The 23,839-nt window shown below is 39.6% G+C and overlaps 1 protein-coding gene across 4 annotated transcripts in view; it reads left to right on the top strand.

Annotated features, from left to right (window-relative positions):
* Positions 1 to 8,752: 8,752 nt before the first annotated feature.
* The window catches only part of ZNF385D (zinc finger protein 385D), a 426,940-nt gene continuing 411,853 nt past the window's right edge, over positions 8,753 to 23,839 (top strand). Inside the window, exon 1 of one of the 4 annotated variants that reach the window (XM_065666059.1) lies at positions 8,753 to 8,824. Coding sequence is in view for 1 of the 4 variants with exons in the window: in XM_065666052.1 (XP_065522124.1) it covers positions 9,125 to 9,227 (103 nt within the window). In the remaining 3 variants the exon portion in view is untranslated. Of the gene's footprint in view, positions 8,825 to 9,061; positions 9,228 to 23,839 lie in introns of those variants that run through there. The other 3 variants (XM_065666052.1, XM_065666054.1, XM_065666055.1) reach the window with 3 other exon arrangements.

Raw genomic sequence — 23,839 nt, 5'->3', positions numbered from 1 at the left:
AATTTAGACATGGTATTCCCTAATTTTGTGTGATTGTGCTATGTGTCAGATATCTGCTATATATTAGATTGCATCCTTTTTCCTTACTGTGGCAAGTTAACAGACTCAGAAATAGAAATTTAAGGTAAGCTAAGCTTTAATCAAAACTGAGTTTTTCTTCCTTTGATACTTGGATATAGAGAATATTAACACACTCCAAAGCATGGGAACACTACCTAATGATTCCTTTGCCTTGGATTTATCATATTCTCACTAGGGTCTTTACATTTTTTGTACAGAAAATTTCAACAATGTGTGGTTTAGAAAAGATGATTATACTGTAGAAAAGTAGGAAAGTTCTATCCTATGAAACGTCATTAAGTGTGATTCCAGTGTTTGTAGATCAATTTGGTGAACTTCCATCTCATCAGAACAAATAACACTTGCATTATTCAACACGTACAAATGTTTGATCCTGCAGTTCAAACAGGAAGATTTACTAAAATCAGTATTATCACTGAAAATGAAAATTTTACAGAATCAGACCAGTATTTTTTGACTTTAATCTAATGTTGGCCTAACCTTAGTATTATATTGTCCAAAATATTTTTGAGAATTCTGGGTAAAGTCCCAAGCCCCTTTAAGTCAGTTGACTTGATCAGGTGCAGAGGTTCACATAATCATATTTTTTTCTATTGCAAATCAGGAAATTGTAGAGCAGAATATGATAACTTTTATAAAACATTTCCTTCTGTGTGAATGAATACTTAATACTGCTGCTTAAGTAAGAGTGGAAGAACTGACTGTAGTGCCAGATGCACCTAAGTCTAAGAGGGTGTTCCATTGCTCTGAAGAACTGCTGAAGCTTTTAATATTCAGGCTTTTTTATCTCTAGTCTCTTAAACCAGTGCTGCGCAGAGTGCTTTTAGAAGTGAAGAGGGACTCTAGGTATGTAGACTTGAATTATCAGTATTTCTTTCCTTTTCTGTGTGCAGCTGTGCTGAAATTTGTATTGAGTTTGGCTTCTGAAAACAAATGCATAGGCTTGTATTCAGAAATAAAGTCTAGTGTATGTGCTTTACATCTTTGGTTTTGTCAAACCTAGCTTTTTATTCTTGTACTATGTTTTGAAGACTGGAGTGCCCTAGAAAGATCTTTCGTGCCATTAAATGAAACTCATGCCATGGGGGTCCCACAGGGTAAAACCAACTGTCTTACACATTTTACCTCTCTGACTACTGATAGGAATCTTTGGGTTTTTTTCTTATATTAGCATGAGCCAATGAATGACTGAAATGGATAAGAACCACCACTATTTAAAAAACAAGTAAGTTACACATGATGTATGTAACTCTGTATCTATATAAAGAATGCTTTTGAGAGGCATAGGATTATGAAATCCTGAGAGGTTCAATGTATTTATATTGAAAAATATGAGATGGAAATAGAAACAGAAGAAGGCAGATCTGAAGCCCTTCTATGTGTGTGGTGCTTTGCAGTTTTACTGTAGCTAGACAGAAAATGTAGAAAGACATGCATCATTATTAACAACTCTATTTGTGGTTTGTCAGTCTTTAAAAGTCAGGTAGTTCCATAGTACGTATCTGATATATGGCATCTATTTCCATATCCCTTAGTCCCTGGCTGTTAAATCTTAACTTGAAAAAGTGTATTGGGAACTCAGGAGGTGTCAAAAATTGAATTGTATTTTTATCTCTAGTCTATAGGAAAGGCAGAGTCTGGTTGTGACAAGCTGAAGCAACCCTAGGGTGGAATGCTGCTTTTTTCTGGTCAGCAATGTGGAGCTGGTTTCTGGGAGCAATGTGTTGTACAGCTCAGCTATGCACTGGGTAAAATAGTAGCTGCTTCTTTCCCCCGTCCCCATTTCCTTTTCGGGACACAAATGTTGTTTTCTTTTTATCTATTCATGCAGTACTGTGGAAATGTTTATTTTGACCAAGGCTGAAAGATTGCATAGGTAAAGGCCAAAATTCATCTGCCTGGTGGTAAAGCCCCCGCTGCTGCAGATACAGCTGTGAAGAAGTGCTGAGAACACCCCCCATTTCACATTGCATACAGATCTGGTCTATGCCAGCTGTAAGATGTGCCAATCAACTAGGCAGCACATGACCTGACATGCATCATAATTGCGAACGTTACCAGCATCTGCTTCTCACTCCAGGATGAGATTATTTTTCTGGTGTGTATGAAGAGAAAACTTCTCACACGGAAAGGGGATACCTTGGTTAGCCTCCTCCTGATGGTCTAAATGTCTCCCTTATACCTCTGAACCCTTTCCTCCAAAAGAACAGAATTGCAAAAATTCTATTATTTGGGGCAACTAGGTTTCAAAGAGGGTTAAGTAGTGTGTGCCACTGTATTTGTGATAGTTGTCTTTGTAGCTGTGCTGATTTTAGTACAGTAGCATATCAAAGAAGGAGGAGGCAGTGAGACAAAGGTGTGACGCAGTAATATTGCAATAAGCTAGGAACCCATCAGCATGTTCTGCTAGATGGTCAGGTCATCAGTGTCAATGTACTGGAATTCAGATACTGAATGTGACAGAGCTGTGGCCATCCCCTCGACTCTGAATGATCCCTGAACACTGCATGGGTCCAAGATTAAAAGGAATAGAGAATAAACCCTGAAAAGAAATGTTTCCATTAGGGGCCAATGAAAGCAACAAAGAAACTTGAAGAAGGATGAAGGCAACGGAAATTTGAAGGAATGTTGTTATGTGATGACTAGTGGGGAACCAGCCAAGGGAAAAAGAAATAATGTTAGTGGTCAGGGATCTCCCGTACACCTAACTCCAAAGGAATTTCCTTATTTTGGTTCCATATTCTTCATTGATGTTACATAGAAGAACAAAAAATGTTTTCCTAAGGTTATATTGGAGTGATAGATACCTACTTAAACATTAACGCAGCAGCTCTTTCAATAATTAGGTCGCTATTCAAGTAGGGGTAAACACAGGCCAAATGATGTAATTTTGTGTTTAAAATTGCAAATCTCTCTTATTCCGTGTGGCTTCACGCTAGCACGTTCTCATTTCCAAAATCACCTAAAGCAACAGTTTTTGAGTAAAAGCCAGGGGAAAAGCCATACAGTATAGTTGCAGTAGATTTAATAGTGATTACACTTCCATAACTGTACGAGTTCAGTTGCATTAACATGTTACTCAGAAAAGAGGTAGCATGGCCTGTGTTTGATGTGCTTTTAACCACTGCCGTTAGGGTCCAATCCCAGACAGCATGTTCAAGCATAACTCCAGTGGAACAGAAACTAAAACCCTGAATTATGGTAACAGAAACAAAGAACAAACAAACCATTTGCAGTTGCTAGTATCATAAAACCTGTGTGAGGTTTTCTGCAAACTCCTGCAACCTACCATATGCCAGAGGGATGCTACAGATGTTGTGGCTGTTGGCAGGTTGATGCAGAGCCAGGAGAGGTAATGTTTCATTTAGTACCTTCCTCTTGAAGCCCCTGGAAATAGGTTTTCTGCAGTTTCCTACAGACATTTTCCTAGAGCAGATTCTATCACCAGTTACATCATGTAAAACTGACTTAAATTTATATAACTACTACTTTTTAAAGTAAAGCACAGCAAATATGTATCTGACACAGTGACAGGGAAACATATTTATAACAGGGAACACCAAAAAAACAGGTTTTACAGGTCATATAAAATGTATGTCAAAAAGGAAGAGATGGGAATTTTCTTTCAAACTGCTAAATTTATTTGATAAGGAATTTGGAAAAAATCAGGGAAAATTTCTGTCATTTTGGGAAGAAGTAGAAATAAGTATCTCTAAACTTTTTATCATAGCTATTTCTTTATTAAATTCTGTGGCTGGGGTAATTATAAACTGAATTTAGCCCTTTATGACTGGCATTCTAATCTTCTCTCAAGCATCCCTGGGCATACTTTTGCTCTATATTTATTTAAAATCCAATTCCTCAGGGTATCCAGAGCAGAAGTGCTAGCAAATACCTGAAAGCAGTGAGCCCTCTTGGGGTCCTGTCTCTTGCATATCTTAAAGATTATCTGGCTTCTGATCCAGCTCTTGAGTAGCATTTCCATTTCATTAGATATTATGAGGGGCCAGGAGGCATCCATGCAATAATTCCATAGCTTTGAAAACAGAAATCTCTTTTACATTGTTTTTCAGTCAGCAAAACTTGACAGACCTAAAAAAGCAGTAACTATTCAGTTTTAATTCATACTTAACTTTTACCATTATTATTTTCTTCAGGAACCTCCCAATTTATTTGTGAGCTACTAAACGGTGGTACCTGGAAAGGCATACTTATATCCCTCTTGGGTTAGTGCAGTTTCCTCAGCCTGCTCTAAATTATGTAGTGAAATATTGGAATACGTTAAACATTAATACTAGGATAAATCAACCTGAGATAATAAACCTTGTAGTTTTTCAGCATATTGGATGAAAAGACAAAAATATGCAGGTAACTGTGTCTCACAGCAACATCTCGGAGACAGAACTGTGATCCAAATAGTCCCCTCTGATTAAATTTGAGTAAAAGTTTCAGCAGAATGTACTTTTGGCAGGACATTCAATATCTAATAGGATCATTTAAAATTTAGGCTTCTAGAATAGTAACTGAAATGCTTTAAGGTCAAGGCTTAGAGCTTTCCATGTTTATTGCCCTTGGTGCATCTACCTAGAGCCCTCTACTCTTTGGGCAGACCCTCAATTGCTTTTTACAGTCAGCTGGATCAAACTCTGTGTGTCATGAAAAAGGTAGGTATAGTTTATGAATTGTATCATCTGTCCTATCAGTTGGAAATGTATCCTTCATTTCCACTTGCTGGAAAATGACTTTTCTGCTGTTAGGCACAATAACTGAAAGAACAGAGGTACATTGAAAGAACCACAGGCAAGGGCATAAAGAACAGAAATAGTGCTTTTCAGCGTGACATTGTTTCACAGTTACCTACTCTTTTCCCTAGTTTCTAGGAGTAGAACAATATTACACTCAGAGGAAAGATTCTGGGAAGTGAAGTATGCATTGAATTTTGGGACTATGTAACCTGACAATTAAATTTTGCAGATACAAAGATAAGTCACTATTTATGCTTTATGCAACAGAAAATAGTAGGGGCTGTCTTTTTTTGTCAAAATTTCAGTACTGAGGTCCGACTCCATTCCACATTCCTTTTTATGATGTGCATCTATGCTTCTAAACTGACCCCCCGCTCTGTGAACGAATTAAAGACCAAGAAGCAAAGAATATGACTTGATTAAGGTTTTGCCTTGAAGTTTTCAACAGCCCCAGACAGCAGTACTCTCATGTTTTTGAGCTGATGAGCATCCCTGCTGCTCAGCATGCAGGTGCCATATCTTTGCTGAACTTGATGCCAGTGTGTGCATAGCTGCTCCTAACACATAAAAGAAGGAAAACTCAGAAAGATTATACTGAGGGCTACAAAGTTGTAGTGTGGATGGAAGCTGCTATTACCCAGGCAAGAGCCACCATAGTCTAAAACCTGCTCTGTGCCTTCTCTTGTAGCTGGTACCAAAGCTACCTCATTGGTTTTCCAATTACTCCAGCACTGGGAAGCATAAGAGGAGTGTACATAGGCCAACCCAAAGCAATGCATGAATACAGCTGAAGTTGCCGTGAAGGAGCAAGCTGGGGCAGAGGTGCTGGCTTAGCTGCTTTATCACAGCTTTGCACCTGTGCAAAGCAGAGGAGAGCAGCTGCAGGCAGGTAAGTTAGTCTGGAAAAAGATGCTTGTTTGCTTCTGTCTGGTTGGTACAAAATCACTTGCATATTTACATAACACATTATAACCTGGAGGCGTCTTCTGGATGGGCACAGGTTCCCATGTGGAATGTGAAATGATGCTCTGCAAGGAACCAGTGTCATTTTGTGAACTGCTTTTCTACCCCATCTAGCTTCCCTCTGTTTGGCCAGGTTAGAACGTAGATATCATCAGTACCAAAAGGCACAAAGAGAAAATTCTTGTCAATGGTAAATTATGAGGTAAATTATGCTAGCAAGTTTTGTACTGGAAGACAAGAAGGGACAGAACTGTCTTGGGACTTCTAGATTTGAGCTGGATTGTTATGCTGGACTGAGCTCAAGCCTGACAAAATTGAGGTCGTGTCCTCAGACTGACAAGGCAGAAGTTACTGTATATTCCCCTTTCCAAAGGAAGCAAGTGTAATAATTTCAGCACTGAGAAATGTTACTACTCAAAATTCTTCCATATTATTCTTAGGTAAAACAACAGATGCCTAACCAAAAAAGCAAGTACAGCACTGCTCCTATTTGTCAAGGTCTGAATAAGTCAATTCATTATACGCAAAATTTAGAACACGTATTCAAATTACCAGTCTGTTTAATGTGTCTATGCAAAGAACATGTTAAACAGAGAGATATGACATCCAAATACTCCTTTGCCAGTGGAAAAACAGCCCCAGGTTAATAAATGAAAACAGTTGTACATCTTTAACATTAGATGAGCAGGAAACATAAACAAGAATAAACAAAAATTAGCCTGCAACTTATGATGCTACCCTAAAGGAATAACAGTATGATACATAGAGGTATCACATAACATTTCAGTATCATCACTTTATGATATCTGTACCTTTTCTTTTCAACAGAGGCTGCTCGTATTCTCTATAACACCTTCTGTTGGCATGTTATGAGTAAGTGTGATGGTCCGTTAAATCACAGGTACTACTCACTGTAATTATATCTAAGAAGATTCTTATGTTTTTCACTGCTTAAAAAAAATATTATTAAATGGTAACATAATTTTTTCAAGAAGGGTTTGCAAATATGTTTTTCAGCTGTGGAAGTTTCTGAAGAAATACCTCTTTGTGCAAAGACAAATTTAAGACTGTAAGGTCAGTATAAATCTTTTTTGATTTCTCCTATTTATTAAACTCATTCTGGAATATTAATTCTCCATACAACTATTACAGACTTTTCCTTCTCCTCACTAATTCCTTGTTTTAGATGTTATATATTTATATAATTTGAAAATATTGCTCTGTACAAAACTTTTTATACCATGTTCTTTATTTGCATTCCAAATAATTGCTGTAGGAGTTTCATATTCTTTGCAGAAGGAGAGATATCTCCAGAAGTATTTTCTTTTGTTTTCCTTTCGTCCTCCTCCCCTGTGTAAACACTATTCTAAAAGTACATTTACCAAAAGACTATTTGCTATAAAAAACATCCCCATGCAGAACAGCAGTGACATGATACACCACAAACACACTTGTGTAGTCTTTATCAATGACAACAGAAGCAGGATGAAGTGAAAGAAATAAATATGTGATTTAAATCAGCCATTTGTGTATTTATTTGAGATTCTTCAAGTGAAGATGAATAGCAGGTTTCTAAATGCGGGTAAGCAAATGAGTCATTATTTGTATTACAGTGCAATACAGTTGGGCAAGAGTGACACTACAAGAGGGAATAAGCAGTCATATCTAACTGTTTATTCTATTACATTCATCACCACGGGGTGTATCTGTACATGTCAGGTCAAGGGCAGTAATCCCTGTTCACATGAATCATTCTCAGTGCTAATGAAAACCATCCCTGATGCAGCGTGCTCAAACACCAACAGCTTCATTGGGTGACAAAATCAGACCAACTCACTTCTGCAAGCCAGAATTCACAGGTGAGGCAGCAGAATGGCTAGGGGGGATTCAGGGTTTAGGATGGAGAACAGATTAGCAGAGCCTGTTGAAGGAGATTAGCACTGAAAATAAGGTGGATAACATTTAACTGGAGAACAGTGCATCATAAGCTATGTCTCCTTCCCACCTTGGCGTTCGAGTTTCAAAGCCAGAGTCTCTCTCTCTCTCTCTCAAAAAAAAAAAAAAAAAGGCAACTTGGTTCTGAGTCAGTTTCCAAAGAGTAAGTTATAAAGTTATGATGACAATGAATCCTGATTATCTTTCTTCACAAGCTTCTTGGAGTCAGGGAAACAGAGATGGAATATAGTGGCACAGGAAGGAGGTTTTATCTTCCTTTTTTATCCCCCCCCCTTCTTCTTTCAGTCAGTGCAAATTCTGCATACATTTTCTCTGTATTTTAAAGTGTCCAGATAAAAAGAATATGCCTGGTCAAAGTGCTGATACGTATAGATACATGTGTGGATGAAAAATTAAAAGTCAACTGTGGAATACCTTTTCAGCACTGTGGCAGTGACGGCTGCGATTTGAGATACAGGTGGATTTATTACCAAGATTACAAACAAAAGTTATGCGCATTATTTGTCCTTAGCAAATATACTGTTTAGCAAAGCCCTGGGAATACAGCTGCACTTTAAACTATTTTTTCTTGCCTGAAAATTGCCAATATTCCCTCTCTCTGTGCCTGTAACTTTTTAATCACAAACCCTAATTTTAGGAGGGCAACGAATTTCAGAGAGTGCGGTGTTTCTTACATTGCAGCGACGTTTTTACAGAAATTATGGAGTCCCCATGCCAAAGCAAGGGGTGGAAGGCACTGGCGGGGGCGTCCCTGGGACTCTAGCGAGGAAGAAGGGGCTCGGCGGAGGTGAGGGCGGGAGGCTGCTATCTCACCACACATGGGCTTGTGGGAAGTGGGAATCTCAGGTTGAGTTACTCATCGTTTTGGAGTCAGGAGTGTGCAGAACCAATGATTTTGATGGCAGGAGGTAACGTACACATGTTTTTCAGGGAAGGTGCTGTGGGAGGACTTGCCGGCGGGCAGGAGGAGGCTTATACCGAGGACTGCCATCTCCCAAGTGTGCAAGCCTTCTGGTCCAGGAAGCCCACCACCACCACCACCACCGCCGCCGCCGTTGCTGATGTTCTCCCTCTGCACGGTATGAACAGGGGGCTGCCGCCGCCGCTTTACCCCTCGCCGGCGGGCGGCGGCGCTCGGACCGGAGCGGGCAGGGGCCCAAGCGCTGTCCTACGGTGCCCCGTCCGCGGCCGCGGGGGGCGCGGGGCGGTGCTGCCCGGGGCTCCGCGCTGCCCGCCCTCGCTGATTGACACCGGGCCGGGCGGAGGCGGGCTCGCCGGCACCGCGCCGCTCCTCCCGCCGCCGCCGCCTTCGGGCAGCGGGTCCCGCGCTCCACCGCCGGGCTCGGCTGGGCGCGGGGCCGGGCCGGGTCCGCCGCGGCATGGCTGGCTCGCTGGGCAGGGGGGCGGCTTGCTGGCGGATGCGGAGCGCGGCGGCAGGCAGGAAAGAGAAGCCGCCGGGCGGCAAGCCCCAGCCGCGGCACGGTAAGGGGGCGGCCGCGGTGAGGCTTGGCGGGGCTCACAGCGAAGATGGGACGGGGAGCGCCGAGGTCCGAGCGGGGCACCGCCGAGGCTAACTTGCTTGTGACTTGCCTTAGCCGCGGGGCTCTGCTGGGGCAGCGGGATCCTCGTTTCCTTTCCCGTACAGCGGGTTGGGAGGGAAGGGAGCTCCCTGCCTCCGAATTCCGCCGAGCTGCCCCTCATGGGTTTTATTTACCGCGTACCGGAGCTATGGGAGAGGAAACGGCTTCGCGTGCATTTTGGCATTTGCTTTGATAGCGGCTTTTTTTGATTGTTGCAGAAAGCATTTGCAGCCTGGCAAACGCTGGTGAATCTGGGGAGAGTCCTCGAAATCTTTTTTGGCTTGCATCTGTCTGGTCTGAATGCTTGGGAAACACCGTTAAAATCACTGCTCTTGTCCCCCCTTTACTTGTTCGGGGAGACAAGATGCTCTTTTCCAAGGCTATGCTGTGCACAAATGTTCTTTCAAAATCAGATCCTCACTTTGGAAACAGAAGGGAACTGTCTTGCGTGAACTGTTGAAAACAAGTGTTGAGGTTCGTGACCTCTTCGTTGTGTGCACATCGGTGAATGCGGTTACCCAGAGCTAAACCTGTCATGAATGGTTTCATTACTGTGCCACTTGGCTGTCACTGTAGTCTGCTTTGATGAGCAAACCCAACTGCTCGTGGATCCGCTCGCAGTGTCTGGAAATCTCACTGGAATTTGTTCTGAGTGTAGGGAACAAATAGGGGAACAGTTTGGGTGAGTAAGTGGGTTTGCAGAAGTCTCCCACCTAGCCCCTCAAGGATAAAGTAACAGTTTAAGTTGTGTTTGAGTTCTGCTTGAATCTGTGCTTGTTTGTTGTTGGGTATGTTAGTTTCCAGAGTAACTTTCTGCCTTTTTTTCAGAGAAAATTATTTGGCTGAGGGAGTAATTCGCACTCCTCACAAGTATGAAGAGTGCTGTAGTGCATGCAGCAATCTTGATGACAAAGATGTTGTGATGATGGGCAGCCTGGCGTTTTAGGTGACAGTGTTCTGAAAAAGGTGCTTGCTATGAAAGTAATAACCCTGAGTGCCTGTCTGAAATGAGAGAAAACTAGAAGTCACTTCTCCAACCGACTGTCACACAGGTATTTCTGAGCTGGAGTGCTTTGGCAGCCACACCTCCTCTTCTGTTTGGCTTGTTTGTGCGTCTTTCACAAGGCAAAGAGGAAACAGACTAAAAGTCTGAGCGAAGGTTTTGTCAGTGGATGTCAGAAAACCTCTAAACGAAGTGACTGTGCAGAAAAGGAAGTGTCATCCAGTTAGAGAATGGAAGTGGCTCTTTAACAATAGTTGTAAATATTTATCCTATGAATTCCAAGTGTGATGCTGGGAGTGGGGAATAGCAGATGAACAAAAGAGTTGGTGAGATCCCTCTAAGTTACATCCATGTTATTTGTGGGTGTTACGCAGTAGCTAGGCACACAGTGGATGCAGTGAGGTCGGTGGGAATTTTGCCACTGACCTGAGAAGAGCCGTGATTGAACCCATAGACTGTGTGGTGTAAGGTGTGGGGCCAAGCTGAAAACCTTTGCCTGATACAGCTATGCAATTGTGGCAAAGTTTGTACTACTGCAGTATGCTGCCGTGGTCAAAATATTATCAAAGTAGCTCTACCATAAATTAGTTAATTTAGGGAGATATTTTGTAACCGAGTTCTAATTTAGCTTAACAAAAAAGGTGTGGCGTGCTTCAGTCTCTCAGTTACTTCTTCCAAATGTTTTGTAAAGTGTCATATGTCACTAAATTCTCATTTAAGTAATTGCTGTAACAACATGGAACACTAAATTTAAATGCAGCACATACAGTTCGCATCCCAATTAGTTTTCAACTGTACTTTAAGGATAATCGTTCTTTCTGCTGTGCTGTCTTTTCAAGGTACACTGTCATTATTTATCAGGTCATTTACTATCCTTTAGGAGCTCCAAATGTAAGCAAAACCAAAATTAGACCTAATTTGTACATCCCTAATACTGATTATGTTGTACAGGGAGATTTTTGGGGAGGAAGAAAAAAAAGGTGTAGTATTACTTTAGCATGCTTCTTAAATTTTCAAAGTTACAGAAACTCTCTGTTTTCCAAGAATGGGTTCAGGATTTACCTGAAATTAGATAAATTTCAGCTTTTTTTAGACAGTATTGATGATTTCATGCAGAAATAGGAAATTGACATAAAATGTTAAAGCTGTAGCATTAGAGGGTTTGTAGGTAAGATAAACTTAAAAATACAAATGTGCTGTGTGAGCTGTCAGCAATATTTAACTGGCAAGCAGACTGACTGGTTTGACTCATGCGTGCGTGCAGTCATCAAAGTGAAGTGAGAACTGTCCACAAGAGAACTGGAAGTTATTGAAAGTATGGAAGACTTTAGGGGCAGTAATGTTGTTCTTTCCTATTCTCTCTGCTGCAAAACCATTTCAATACGCCACCAGCCTGTGTTGGTGAAATGTGGCATAGCCCTGTGTATCTGAATGGCACTGTTATGATTGACACCAGCTAAAGACCAAGCACAATACTTCTGCGTATGTTTGGCTTCAGATATGTTTATTTGGGCATCACTTCAGGATCTAAATTGGCAGAGTGCCTACTGAGCTGGGAGCACCTGAGCAAATCTGCCATTTAACTGAGTCAAGTTACAAATACTTGCCAGCTTTGACATTCTTCTCACCTTTTATATGAGCAATTATGGAGACTATTCTATACTTTTCAAATATTTGAAAACACGAGATTTTCCCTGTTACTTCATGTTCCGAAGTTCTTGGTTTACACTTTTTATAGTTTGTAAAGTACAAGCATTTCTATCCATTGTGGTCTAGGCAGTAAACAAAGTCTTTGTCAAGATGCAAGCAAAAACTCAAGATCCTGTTAAGATGATGAATAATAATGGTCTTGTAAAAAGCCTATTTTTAAATGATTTAATGTTGGGTTGGCATTGACACCTTACTTGTAAAGTCTCCTAAGAGCTTCAAAACCTAGGTGGAAGGCTACAGCCAGAATTCTCTAAGTGGAAGATGTTAATGAGTAGCATCACGGAAACAACAGTGTAAATCAAGTAGTATTTTACTGTGCTACTTAAGAAAACTTAGAAATACTTGTATGAAAAAATCTCCTCTCTCGAGGAGTAGTTACAGAAAGAGTGTGACTAGAGGTTATGAAACACAAAGGTATTTTCAGTGGTGTCAAATAACTGAAAACAATGGAGAGAAAGCTTTTTAAAGCTATGTGAAAGTTAGCAATAAAACAATCACCAGTGGAAAACAGAGCAAGTAAACAGTGCGGGATGAACACGTGGGAGTGTGTGCATACAGAGGTGTTATATGTAGTATGTTAACACATATTTTAGACAGAAAATGATTTCTTAATTTATTTTATTTTATTTTTTTTTTAAACTGTCACAAATTTAGGCTGGGGAGCAGAAGTCCTCTGTGCATCAGCCAGCACAATGAAAACAGTTGGTATTGGGCCAGTACGTTGGATCATGCCCAGGTAGCCTGGATAAATGAATGTCAGCTGTAGCAGCACAGCTCTGTTTTTCACCTGGGCCTGCTGACCAATTTTAGTCTTCACCTGTCTAGAGCTGTCACAGAACAGGACAAAAAAATGTTGTTTTGATTTCTGTTTGGTGTTTATTCCACTTGAGTGTAATGGAAAGGCTGTAACGCGGTAAGGACAGAAGTTAGCATATAATCTCTCTAGAGAAGTGGACTCCTCTAACTGTGTTGAACTGGTGGAAGAGCTACATACAGACCTGCACGTTGTTTTCCTCTTGTATAAACTTAGATATATACATATATGCTACTGACTTCTGGTTGCTGCTGGACTAGACTAAATCCACGCTTAATGGCAGGGAAATAAAGTTGTGCTTGAGTTTTTCCACTTTCAGATGTTCTCATCTTCTCACATTTCTTCTTGAAACATTCCAGAATGTGCTTCAGTATTTTCTGTCAGCTTGTTCCTTTCTTTTCCCTTCTGTTTCTCCTGGGAAATAATGTTCTTGGTCATATTGAGGTAGTCGTAACTAAATCTTCTGTTTTGTTGGAGGCATAGTTCTCAATGCCTCACTTTTTACACTTGGCTTATTGTAGTATTTGTAAAAGTAAATGTCTGAAATTCATGTAGGCATTTTTTATATATCTATTCATATATATAAATCTAAAAATAGAAGTTGTCTTCTTGAAGCAAATAAACCTCTTTTCTGTGATCAGCTGGAATAATCTGCAGGTAGACTTTAAAACTTAAAGCATTTTTATAGCCTGTATGTTCAGAAAGTGTGAACATTGATGCTATTTCTGCTTAGATCTACTAACACTTTGTTGCCTCAGCCACTTTAGGGTCTCACTAGTCAGTGAATATGTGTTTGTCATGTGTAATGCAGATCTTGCTGTGAAGGCATGGCTTTCAGAACAAATAATGGGTTAAGATACAGGGTAAAAGAGTTAGTTTACCACATGTATTTTTAACTTGCTTAGTCTTTTCTTTAATGCAAGTGCCAACTGACCTCTTAATCAGACTATATATGTAATAGGTACAACCTCTTAAAGAACTTTAAAGATTTTTTAGGACTTAAGTTCCATTCTGTGTATTTTTTTTTTGTTTGTTTTGTTTTTAAAATCAGTTCATAATCGTGTTACTCTAAAAAAAGGTAATACCCTTTGTGGCCAGTAATGGTGCAATAAAACCAGTAGATACCTCTTGCATGCCTGCATGTGCCTTTTCTCCCCTAGGTCACCGGAGAGGTTATTTATGATACTGATAAAACCTAGCATTATAACTTGCACAGTTAAAAGTAATCAGAGCTACTGATCCATGGTTTATTTTAAATTTGAATTTACAATAGAATGAGAAACCCACCATCTAGATCATCTCCAAATACAGTTTTACGATATTCATTTAAATCTAATTTTGGCACAGGAAAGCAGTTAAGAAACCAAAGACTTCCCCTCCATAACCAGATTTATTTTTCTAACCTTTTTTTTTTTATGAAGATTTGGAGAATTTTAATCACACAGAGGTCATAAATCACTTTACTGGGAAATGCAAGGTGTGCTTTAAAAGCTGGGGGTGGGGAGATCACTTTCCTGATTATTTGGTTCATGCTGTTTAAAATTGTGAAGCTGGGTGAAATGATTACTCTGACAGAACTATAGAAACTATCTCATTTTAGTACATTCTGAAGCATTTCATATTTTGAGTAGCCCTGGCTCAGGGGCATTTTATACTCACATCTGGAAGTTTCCAGTGTTAGTATTCAGTTTAGTGTCTCTGCCTTTGTCTTTCCATTTAGCCTTGCCATAATACAACAATGAATCATCTTGTCCATTAACTAAAGTTGGAATGTCTGTTTATGTACTGAATTTGTTTCCTCACGTCAGCATAATAATTGATTGGAACTGTGGCAACTCTGACTGCTTTCCCATATGTATTTGGGCTGGACTTTACCCAGTGCTGTTCTGAGCAGCAGAAGGATAAGCCATCCCAAAACCTGGAATGTCTTTATCCTTTTAGGATTCAACCTCTCTTTCTCATGAAACTGTAGGGTAGCATTTGCATATTTGTCTCAGTGTATATGAAATCGGAGAGAGGCCGTAGTATCTCGAATCATACAAAGTCACGGCAGAGTTGCAATACACATACACGTATATCAGTTAAACCAGGAATATTGTTGTAGGTTTGCTTTGTTGTGTTCTGTTCTGTTGATGGATTTTAAATAGGTGCTAATTAAAATATTGAGGCATTAAATGAAAACAAAACTATAGTGGCATTCTTTGATTAATAATGTTAATAGAGTGAACAAGTGTCACAGTGCAAATGAAGGGGCCATGTCTCAGGGAGGCTGCAAATTCCAACGTCTTGCCATGTGAGTGGGCTTGCAGATAGTGCTCCGGTTGCTAGTTAAACAGTGTTTTGAAAATAAAGGTCTTTTTATTAACAAGCTATTACACTGACTGTACCTTGACTCATTTAATAGCACTAAGCCTTTTTTTTTTTTTGTGGTAGTATCATTGAGATGATTTTCTTTATTTCCATTAAAAAAACCCCCAACTTTGTTGCATTTGGAAGGTAAATGCTGAAGGATCTGCTAATAAATAAAACTGAAATGTTGTGTAAAACATACTGTTCTTTTTAAGATGGCTTTGGGATCTTGTGTACTGTGATGTCTAAGAATATTTTTGTGTGCTCTCTGTGAACAATTTCCATTAAGAGTTGTTGATGCTGCATTCCTGTGGAAAATACCAAAAAATAGAAATGAGGAGTAGGAATTAGTGGGTAGAACTTTCTCCTGAAGGCAGATTAAAGTAGAACTGTTAGTTTGTGATAACAAACCCAGGAGCCTGTGGAGGGAAGTGAGAAAAAAGACTTGTTATTGTCAATGACTGCATTGAGCTTTGCTGTACAAACCATTCCAGTATTTTGTTCAATACTTATCACTCTGAAGCTCTGAAACTGCAGAGCTGTCTAAACTGCTGGCATTTGTAGTGAGGGGGAGGAATGGGAGGTTGGGAAGAGATAGATACTCTTTCTCCAGAAGCTGGATTGAGTAAATTTGCATAGTATAACCAGGTGTCCTACCAATTTCATCTTTTTGGCTGAGAGTCACTGTGGTTTCATGTGGGAGGTCATGGTTGCTCCTAGAAAAGAAGTGAGTGTGAGTAAAGTTTTTTAGGGGGTGAGAGGAGGTTCTGTTATAAGAAGCTGTATATAGAAAGATCAAGGTACCCTTGCGATGCATTTGCATCATCCAGGATTGCAAAACAGATGAGATGCTGTGTTTGATGGTGGGCATAATGTCTCTGGGCTTTTGCATCGCTTTTTAATACAAGATATCACAATAATCAAATCTTGATGTGGTTAGTATACAGCTCATAATGTTCCAGCCTGTGTTCGAGGGAATGGGAATCTTCAATTTTTGTTGAAACCAGAGGTGTGATTTTTTTGCTGTCTAGCTATTTGGAATTTCAAGAGAGATTCAGGTCTCAAATCCATTTAAAAACTGGAGGAACGTGCTTTTTAGAACACACAAAATGCTTTAGGGAAACACGGTCTTTTCCAGTCTGAATGACGTTGGACTTCTATAGATTCTCTATGGCAGGCTGCTCCCATCCAGGTATTGATTTCAGTTAACATTTAAGTAGCCTGAGGGATGGTCAGTTGTTTGTGTTAATGGTACAGTTGGGTGCAGCCTAAATTGCTTCAAGCCTTTCGCCTACCAAGGCAAGTTCTAATGAAGCAAAAATGACCTCATCGCTGGTTTTATTCTTTGTGCAACAGGAGGATATCTTGTTATTTTTTACTGAGAAGTAGTAACAGTCTAATCAGTCCAGCAGCAATTTTTATTTATTTTTTATTTATTTTTGTATGTGTATAGTCTTTGTTTCCTGAATGTCCAGGATGAGGAGCTAGTCCCAGCTCAGCTACTTTACTTTTAGGGAGAGGACTGTATTGTGAATGTAAAGATGGGAAAAAGATCACTTTTCAGAAACTGTAGTGACTTGAGTGAGCTTCTGATCTTGGAATGACTTGATTCTGTGTGATCAAGCTATTTGCTGAATGCACTATATCAGTTGGTAAGCTTATTTTCTAGGGTTTTTGAATTCTACTGTTTTGCCACTTGTTACGGGGACTGAAACACACAAATGATCTCACAGAATGATAATTAAGTGATACCTGAGAGTTTTTCAGAGTTCTTAATAGCTTTGTTCCATTGCAGGGACAGTAGTTCTGGAGATGCATCATGGCTAGCTTTATTTCCCCTATCTTATTCCTGTAGCACCATGATGGGAATTTGATGGTAGAGGGACATTTTTACCCAATGCTTTTTGTATTCTGCAGACTGAAACTCTACTATTTCTAAGTGTAAAAAGAGGAAAGTTGCCAAATTCTGTATTGCATTCTTTATATGAGTGACAATAATATATGACTTTTTTGTTTTAGTCAAGATAAACTCTTTAGTTTTAGTGAGTTCTGATCATATTCAGCATATTTAATAGAAACCTGAGGAATTAATAGAATAATTGATGTTGGAAGGGTCCTAAGGAACATCTTTAGTCCAGTCTCCTGCTCTGTGTCAGCTGAGATCTGATCAATCTGCCCAGGGCTTTCTTCAGTCCAGTCCTAAAACCATCCAGGAAAGGAGAATCTACAAAATCTGGCTGCTTTTTCACAAGTCAAGATTCAAAATCGAGTCTGCAAACTGGAAAAATGGGAGTTCTAGACAATGACCCCATCTTCCTAGAAATCAGGCCAAGAGTAAGTGGTGCCAAAATGATTCCACTGGTAATCTGAAGTATCACTTGCAAAACACAGTGCAAAATGCTGCATTTTAGGATGTTCCAGAAAAAAATACCGTGGAAAGCTAACAGTTTGCCTATATGGTTCTTGAATAAAGTGATAACTATTACTAGGCTTGCAATCGCTAATCAGAATTCACCTAGAAGAACAGTAACTTTTTAAGAGATACGGAAGTGTATGCCAGCTGTCTGGCCCTGAAGCTATCTGTCACAAAAATCGAAGTGTGGATAAGATTTTCTGACAAGAAGGGCCTGGCAACTTGAGTAATTGAAATATTCCACTGTATTTATATCACAGCGATCTCTGGTCATTATGATGGAGCTCTGTAGCAGAGGCCATTTCACTATGTTCTGTTAGCAGAAAACTTGTGTGCCTCACTGGCCATGAACCAGATATTCTGCATGTCAGTGGACATGCATTCTTTAATTCTGAAGCTTGTCTCTGGCTTCTTTGGCAAAGAGTCTGAAACCCTGACATTCCGGTTGGATGTGGTCTCACAGCCCTCTCTGGGTCCCACCATGGGGTAGTAACATGGCTGTCTGCTCTGAGGCTCCATGTACCACTCTGCATCATGTTGGGTGGGTTTCTCTGGAAGTCACCTGTGTCTGTCTTGAGGAATCTGTGAAAGAAGCTGCAGTTGCGTTTTGTCTTTATGTCCTGGTATCTTCCAAGGAAGCACTTTATTTAACAGCCATTGTCTTACATATCCTAATAATTGCTCCTCTTTGTTATATTTAATTAATTAATGCTTCTGCATTCATGTAATAGGATACATTGGACCATGGACACTGTCAATGCACTCAATGTAAAAGCATTTTCTTTGCTTAGTATTGTAATAATATCATTCATTGAGTTCTGTGACCATTAAATACTCAGTTTGAAATTTTTCTCCTTGTGTTCTCCCCAACTGTTTGTTGCTATTGTTATTATTTCAACCTGGTACCTGATTTTATCTTTGTCCCTCTGCCCTTTGAAGGATTTGTTTTTAACAAGTACATGGATAAGCGTTTCTGTCAGTACAGGTCTGATTCAGAAATCTTTATTCAGTGGTTTTCCTAGGACCTTACATTCTTAGTAATACTTCAGGTGTCAAAGTTAGGGGCAACACATGGTTTAGAAATGAATTCAGTTAAGTCTTTTATGATTTTCCTAATGTAGGGAAAAATTAAGGACTGTATCTGCTATCAAAGCTGTGAAAATTTGGCAGTGGCTGATCATAATGGCAAGGCAGGCTTCTCCTATTCCTAATCTTTAACATGTTTCTTGAGAATTAACACCTGCGCTAAACCAGTTGTATTTTTAAATGTGTCTATGTGCAAGTAGGTGTGTATGAAACCAATCTGTGTAGCAGAAGGAATTACAGTGAACTAATAGCTTTTTCAGAAATCTCTGTTCTCTGGCCATAATTTACTGAGCCTTGAATCTGGTGCATTGGAAATGTGCTGCGTGAAGGGTAACATGAAGTATTTTCATTGTCAGAACAGCACCGCATGGTGCATGTGTGTTACCTTGTTTTGTTTGTATGTTTTTGCTATAGAAGAAGATAGCAATAACAGCAGGCACTACTGAGGAGCGTGGCTAGGAGCTCTGCTGCCATCTGTGTTAGCACTGTCTGTTCATGTTGTGTGCTTGTTTCCATATGTATAGTTTAGCACCTAGTTTCTACAACCAGCCATTGGTAACATATCTGAAAACAGTTGTCATAATGAAAGTCGATGGCAAGCAGTCATTTAAGAAGTTAATTTACTTGTTTTCAATATATATGCTCTTTTTACTTCCCCTTTTTTACTTTTTTTCTTTTTTACTTCCTACTACTGTAGACACATTTCGTAAGATACTGCTGCTCATTCCAAATTTAAACTCATCATTTCTGGCTTTGTACATTGTAATAACCTCCACAGCAACCACTGTGATGCCATAAACAGAGGGTTTGACTTCAGGTGAAGAATGTAGGCAGTAAAAGCAGAAAAACCCATAAAGGAAAATGTGGGACAATGAGGAGCACAGGGAAAGTGATTATTCTGACTTTCTGGGTAGTGATTCCCATCCTCCCCCCACCAACTTTTTTTATCTTTATTGATAGCTGAGAGACAATAAATTCTTTTAAAATGTCACAGTGGAACTTTCATTTCAGGCAGTATAATTGAAAAGCTATGTAAGCAGTGGGGTCTTATTCTGTATAGGGTTTCTTTTTCTCTTCTTTCCATTCATTTTTAAAAAAATCACTTTAGTAAATCCACCGTGGGAGGATAGTTTTGCTGCTGTACTTTTCCCGGGATGTGGCAAGAGAAATTGCATTTGCTGTTCAGAGGACGAAATTAAACTTGCTCTGTCCTGATGATCCACTACTCCTACACCCAGCACATTCCTAGGAGAGGCTCCTGTGTGCTATAGGAGACAGTGCCCTGAATGTGCTTGCACCTGCTCTTGTGCATGAAGAAGCAGGAATAGATTCGGGCCCACGTAGCTCTCAAATTAGAATTAGGTACTGTGTGGAGTGCCTGTGTGTGTGTCTGCCTCCTCTCTGAGGTGTCGCTTTTGGAAAGGGAGACTTCAAACATGTCACTTTGCTTATAGAGGTTGAGATTACTTGCCGTTCTGTAACATATTTATACATGCTCAGAAAGGTCAAGGGTCTATGAAGCATCAAGCAATTGAGGGATACCCATTTTCAGCTTGCATCGTTTCATGTTAAGAACATACTGCTAAACTGTAAGATCAGTAAAAAGGAATTGGCAAAGGCAGATTCCCATTATGGCAGCCGAAAGAGCAGACTGTTATTTATTTGTTTACTTGGGTGGCAGTGGGAAAGGCAACTTATCCCCCACACTTTTTCTTCTTGAGTAATAAAATCTCGCTCTTCAACCACCCATCCAGTAGAGATTATGTATATAAACCTCTATTTCTCAGTTTTTGTGCTGCTTTTACAGCCATCCACTTCTTTCTTCTGGGCTGTGGCTTCTCTGTAGCTGCTTCGGGTGGATAAATGCTCAAATGACATTACATGCTTATGTAGCGCCTTCACTACATGCCTAAAAGATTGCACAGCAGTAAGTACTTTTCTTACAGATTAGAAGCTGAATGCATGTAATGCCTATGGAGAAAAAGTTCTTCAGTAACATCAGAGAAAGCCCAAGGATCAACAAGGATCTCTGTTTAATATAATACTGATCCTGTGCTCCACAAAGCTTGTTAATGTGAGGAGACTCACACTATATATATATATATATATATATAAAGTTAGCTCTTTATATTTGACAATTCCAGCAGTTTTCATTTACATTTCAAAGCCAGAGAGCAGCTCAGAGCAGGCCTATCTGTAATTCCTATAGTTCCTCTGTGTGGATGGCTGTTTCTGTAAAACTGACACAGTATGGGCAGTTTTCATCAATTTAATTTGTTCCATCTTCTCAGATGAGCCTTTAATCTCCTGCTTACTGATCCCTGGTTTATAATCAGATTTGACAGCGATAGGATGGTGGTAAATATCGTGATGTGAAAGTCTGTAACAAGATAGTGCTGTCATTTCTTCTCCTTGCTCCTCTGGTGAGGTGAAATTTTATTAGTGAAGTGTGGATAACTGAAGCTTAAGCCTGCCAAGTTTCAGGCCATTTTCAGGTCCGTCCGTTTACAAGTAAGCCTCTTTTTTTTTTCCCACTGGAAAAGGCAAGAAAAAGGGTTATTTGTTGACTTGCTTGGTAATGTTTTGGAAAGCAATTTTATGTCAAGTTGATTAATTATTCTGTTTCCCCATAGGTTGATAACATCCTGATTTCAAGTAAGACCTGAAATAATAGATATTTGATGTGTGCATAATCATTTTGGTTCCTGAATAAAGCCATTCCTGAATGGCTGTAATGCTGTTGATAAAAACCTTGCAGTTAAGGTTTTTAATAACCTTAAGTTTATGAATGAAAATACGATTAATAGCTGTGTTAAGCAAAGCCTGTTCATGTTTGGGCTTTTTTTTTTCCACTGGTTTGTATACATGTTAGCTGCGAAACTTCTGCATCTATTTTGCTTCCCATGAAAATGGAAGAGTCGTTTTTGCTTTTTAAGCCATCCTCTGCATAATCTTAAATCTCAAGTTTTGCCACAAATTAGTTCAGTAAGAATATTCAAAATATAGAAGGTTAGGGGTATATACAAACTGAAATGTATACCCAGGTTTATGTTAAGCATAACCTGGGCCTATGGAATAAAGCAGTTTTGTCCAAACTATAAGATGGTAGCAATCATTTTCAATTTCAACAAAGAGGGTTTTTTTCTTCAATATTTTTACTTGGTTGTGTCTCCCCTATGCTTTTTATATTCTTATTTATAATTCTGGCATTATCCCATGGTAGCCTGTCTGCCACCAATCTTCCTGTTACCAATCTTGGGAGGAAAAAGACTAAATACGCTACCATATATTCTCTCTTTCTCTCCCTCTGCTTTTCATGATATGCTAATTTCCATGTCTTCGCTGTTCCAGAAATTCTTTCCCCTTTTTAGTCCCCATAACCTCAGTTAAATCCAAGTGTCACTGTCAAAAGCAAGGATTTAAATGTGATTTCCTTTCCTGCTTAACCTCTTGCTTTTCATTTTTAGGATTTTGTGTTCCTGCAACCTGCCTGTTGGAATTTCCATCTGGTGTGCTACATATTCTTCTATTAGATCAATATGAATTATTTGCTGTTGAGATATAGCTCGTAATTTGATTTTCTTAAACTAATTTGTGGGGTTTTCCATGGGTGTGAAATTCTTCAGGATTTTTCCTAACAGTTGTAATAAGAGTCCAAATTGTCTGGAATTTGGAGCCTGATAAGCCCCAAATTCCATAGCTCCACATGCTTCCCTAGGTCATAGTACTGTCACTTTCATTTATGTTTTCTGTTTCATGTTTGTTCTGTGCCACTAATTCCAGGAAGACCAAACAGTAAACTTTCTAGGTGTAATTTTACAGAAAGAACAGAAGAATTTTTTCTGAGTGAACTATGCTCCTAGCTATACACATCAAAACCAAACTGAAATCACAAGATCTACAGATGTACATAGAATCATAGATTCATAGAATAGTTAGGGTTGGAAAGGACCTTAACACCATCTCGTTCCAGCCCCACTGCCATGGGCAGGGACACCTCACACTAAACCATGTCACCCAAGGCTCTGTCCAACCTGGCCTTGAACACTGCCAGGGATGGAGCATCCACAACTTCCTTGGGCAACCCATTCCAGTGCCTCACCACCCTCACAGTAAAGCACTTCCTCCTTATATCCGATCTAAACTTTCCCTGTTTAAGTTTTAACCTGTTGCCCCTTGTCCTATCACTACAGTCCCTAATGGAGAGTCCCTCCCCAGCATCCCTATAGGCCCCCTTCAGATACTGGAAGGCTGCTACGAGGTCTCCATTGTGTACATCACACAAGTGCTGGTGATGATTGTCCTCATTGGAAGCTGCTGTTTCCACTGATGTGGCTGTGGGATAATGTCTTTGATGTTTTGAGTACATGTGACTTAGAGAACTCTGTGGAAATAGCTGATGCAAAGTGAGAATCTGATTTGGGAGGTGCCCACACTTGCATGGTAGTGAGGGTCTACATTAGTGCTCTTCACTGGCAAATGGTAGAAATCCTTTTTTGTTGGGTCAGTGTTTCTGTTTCATCCACCCTTCTTTTGGGTATTCACTGGATATGCTATTACAGAACTTTGAGAGAGAAACTGAAAAAGTTCCATGCAGTAAATGAGCATTACAACTTCCTTATTAAGATACTTTTCCCTTTGGCAAGCTTTTCAACTTCAGAGAGTATATTTCTTCTCCTGCAATTAGAATTAATTTTGTATGTCTTGACAGCCAAGTTAGTTGAAGTAGAGTAAAACTCCACATATGGCAATCACTGAATACTCGGATCTACCAGCATTCAATAGTGTCCAACTGACCATGAGGCAGAAGTGAACTCTGAAGTGTGAGGGAATTGCAATGTGTATGGCTAAACTGAAAACCATTGCTGTTTGTGCCAGTGTGTGAATTGACCTTTAATTAGAATTATACATTTTGCAACTTTAGATGAAAGGTGGTAAAGACTGCATCAACTGAAAGTGAATTGCCCAGGGTTTTGGAGGTTTATTACTGAGAACAATACAATCCCAATGAAAATATGAATTCTATATTATATAGAATGTATTTATATTTAATGTATGTTATATCAATTTATAAATTATATATTAATGTATAGGAATAGGGTGCTTGTTGTGGAAAAGAATATGCAAAGCTCTGTATGA

Source organism: Lathamus discolor, chromosome 2 (genome assembly GCF_037157495.1).
Source record: "Lathamus discolor isolate bLatDis1 chromosome 2, bLatDis1.hap1, whole genome shotgun sequence".
NCBI classification, from domain to species: Eukaryota; Metazoa; Chordata; class Aves; order Psittaciformes; family Psittacidae; genus Lathamus; species Lathamus discolor.
The sequence above is the reverse complement of the archived record's forward strand: the minus strand, read 5'-3'. Positions and strand labels throughout refer to the sequence as shown.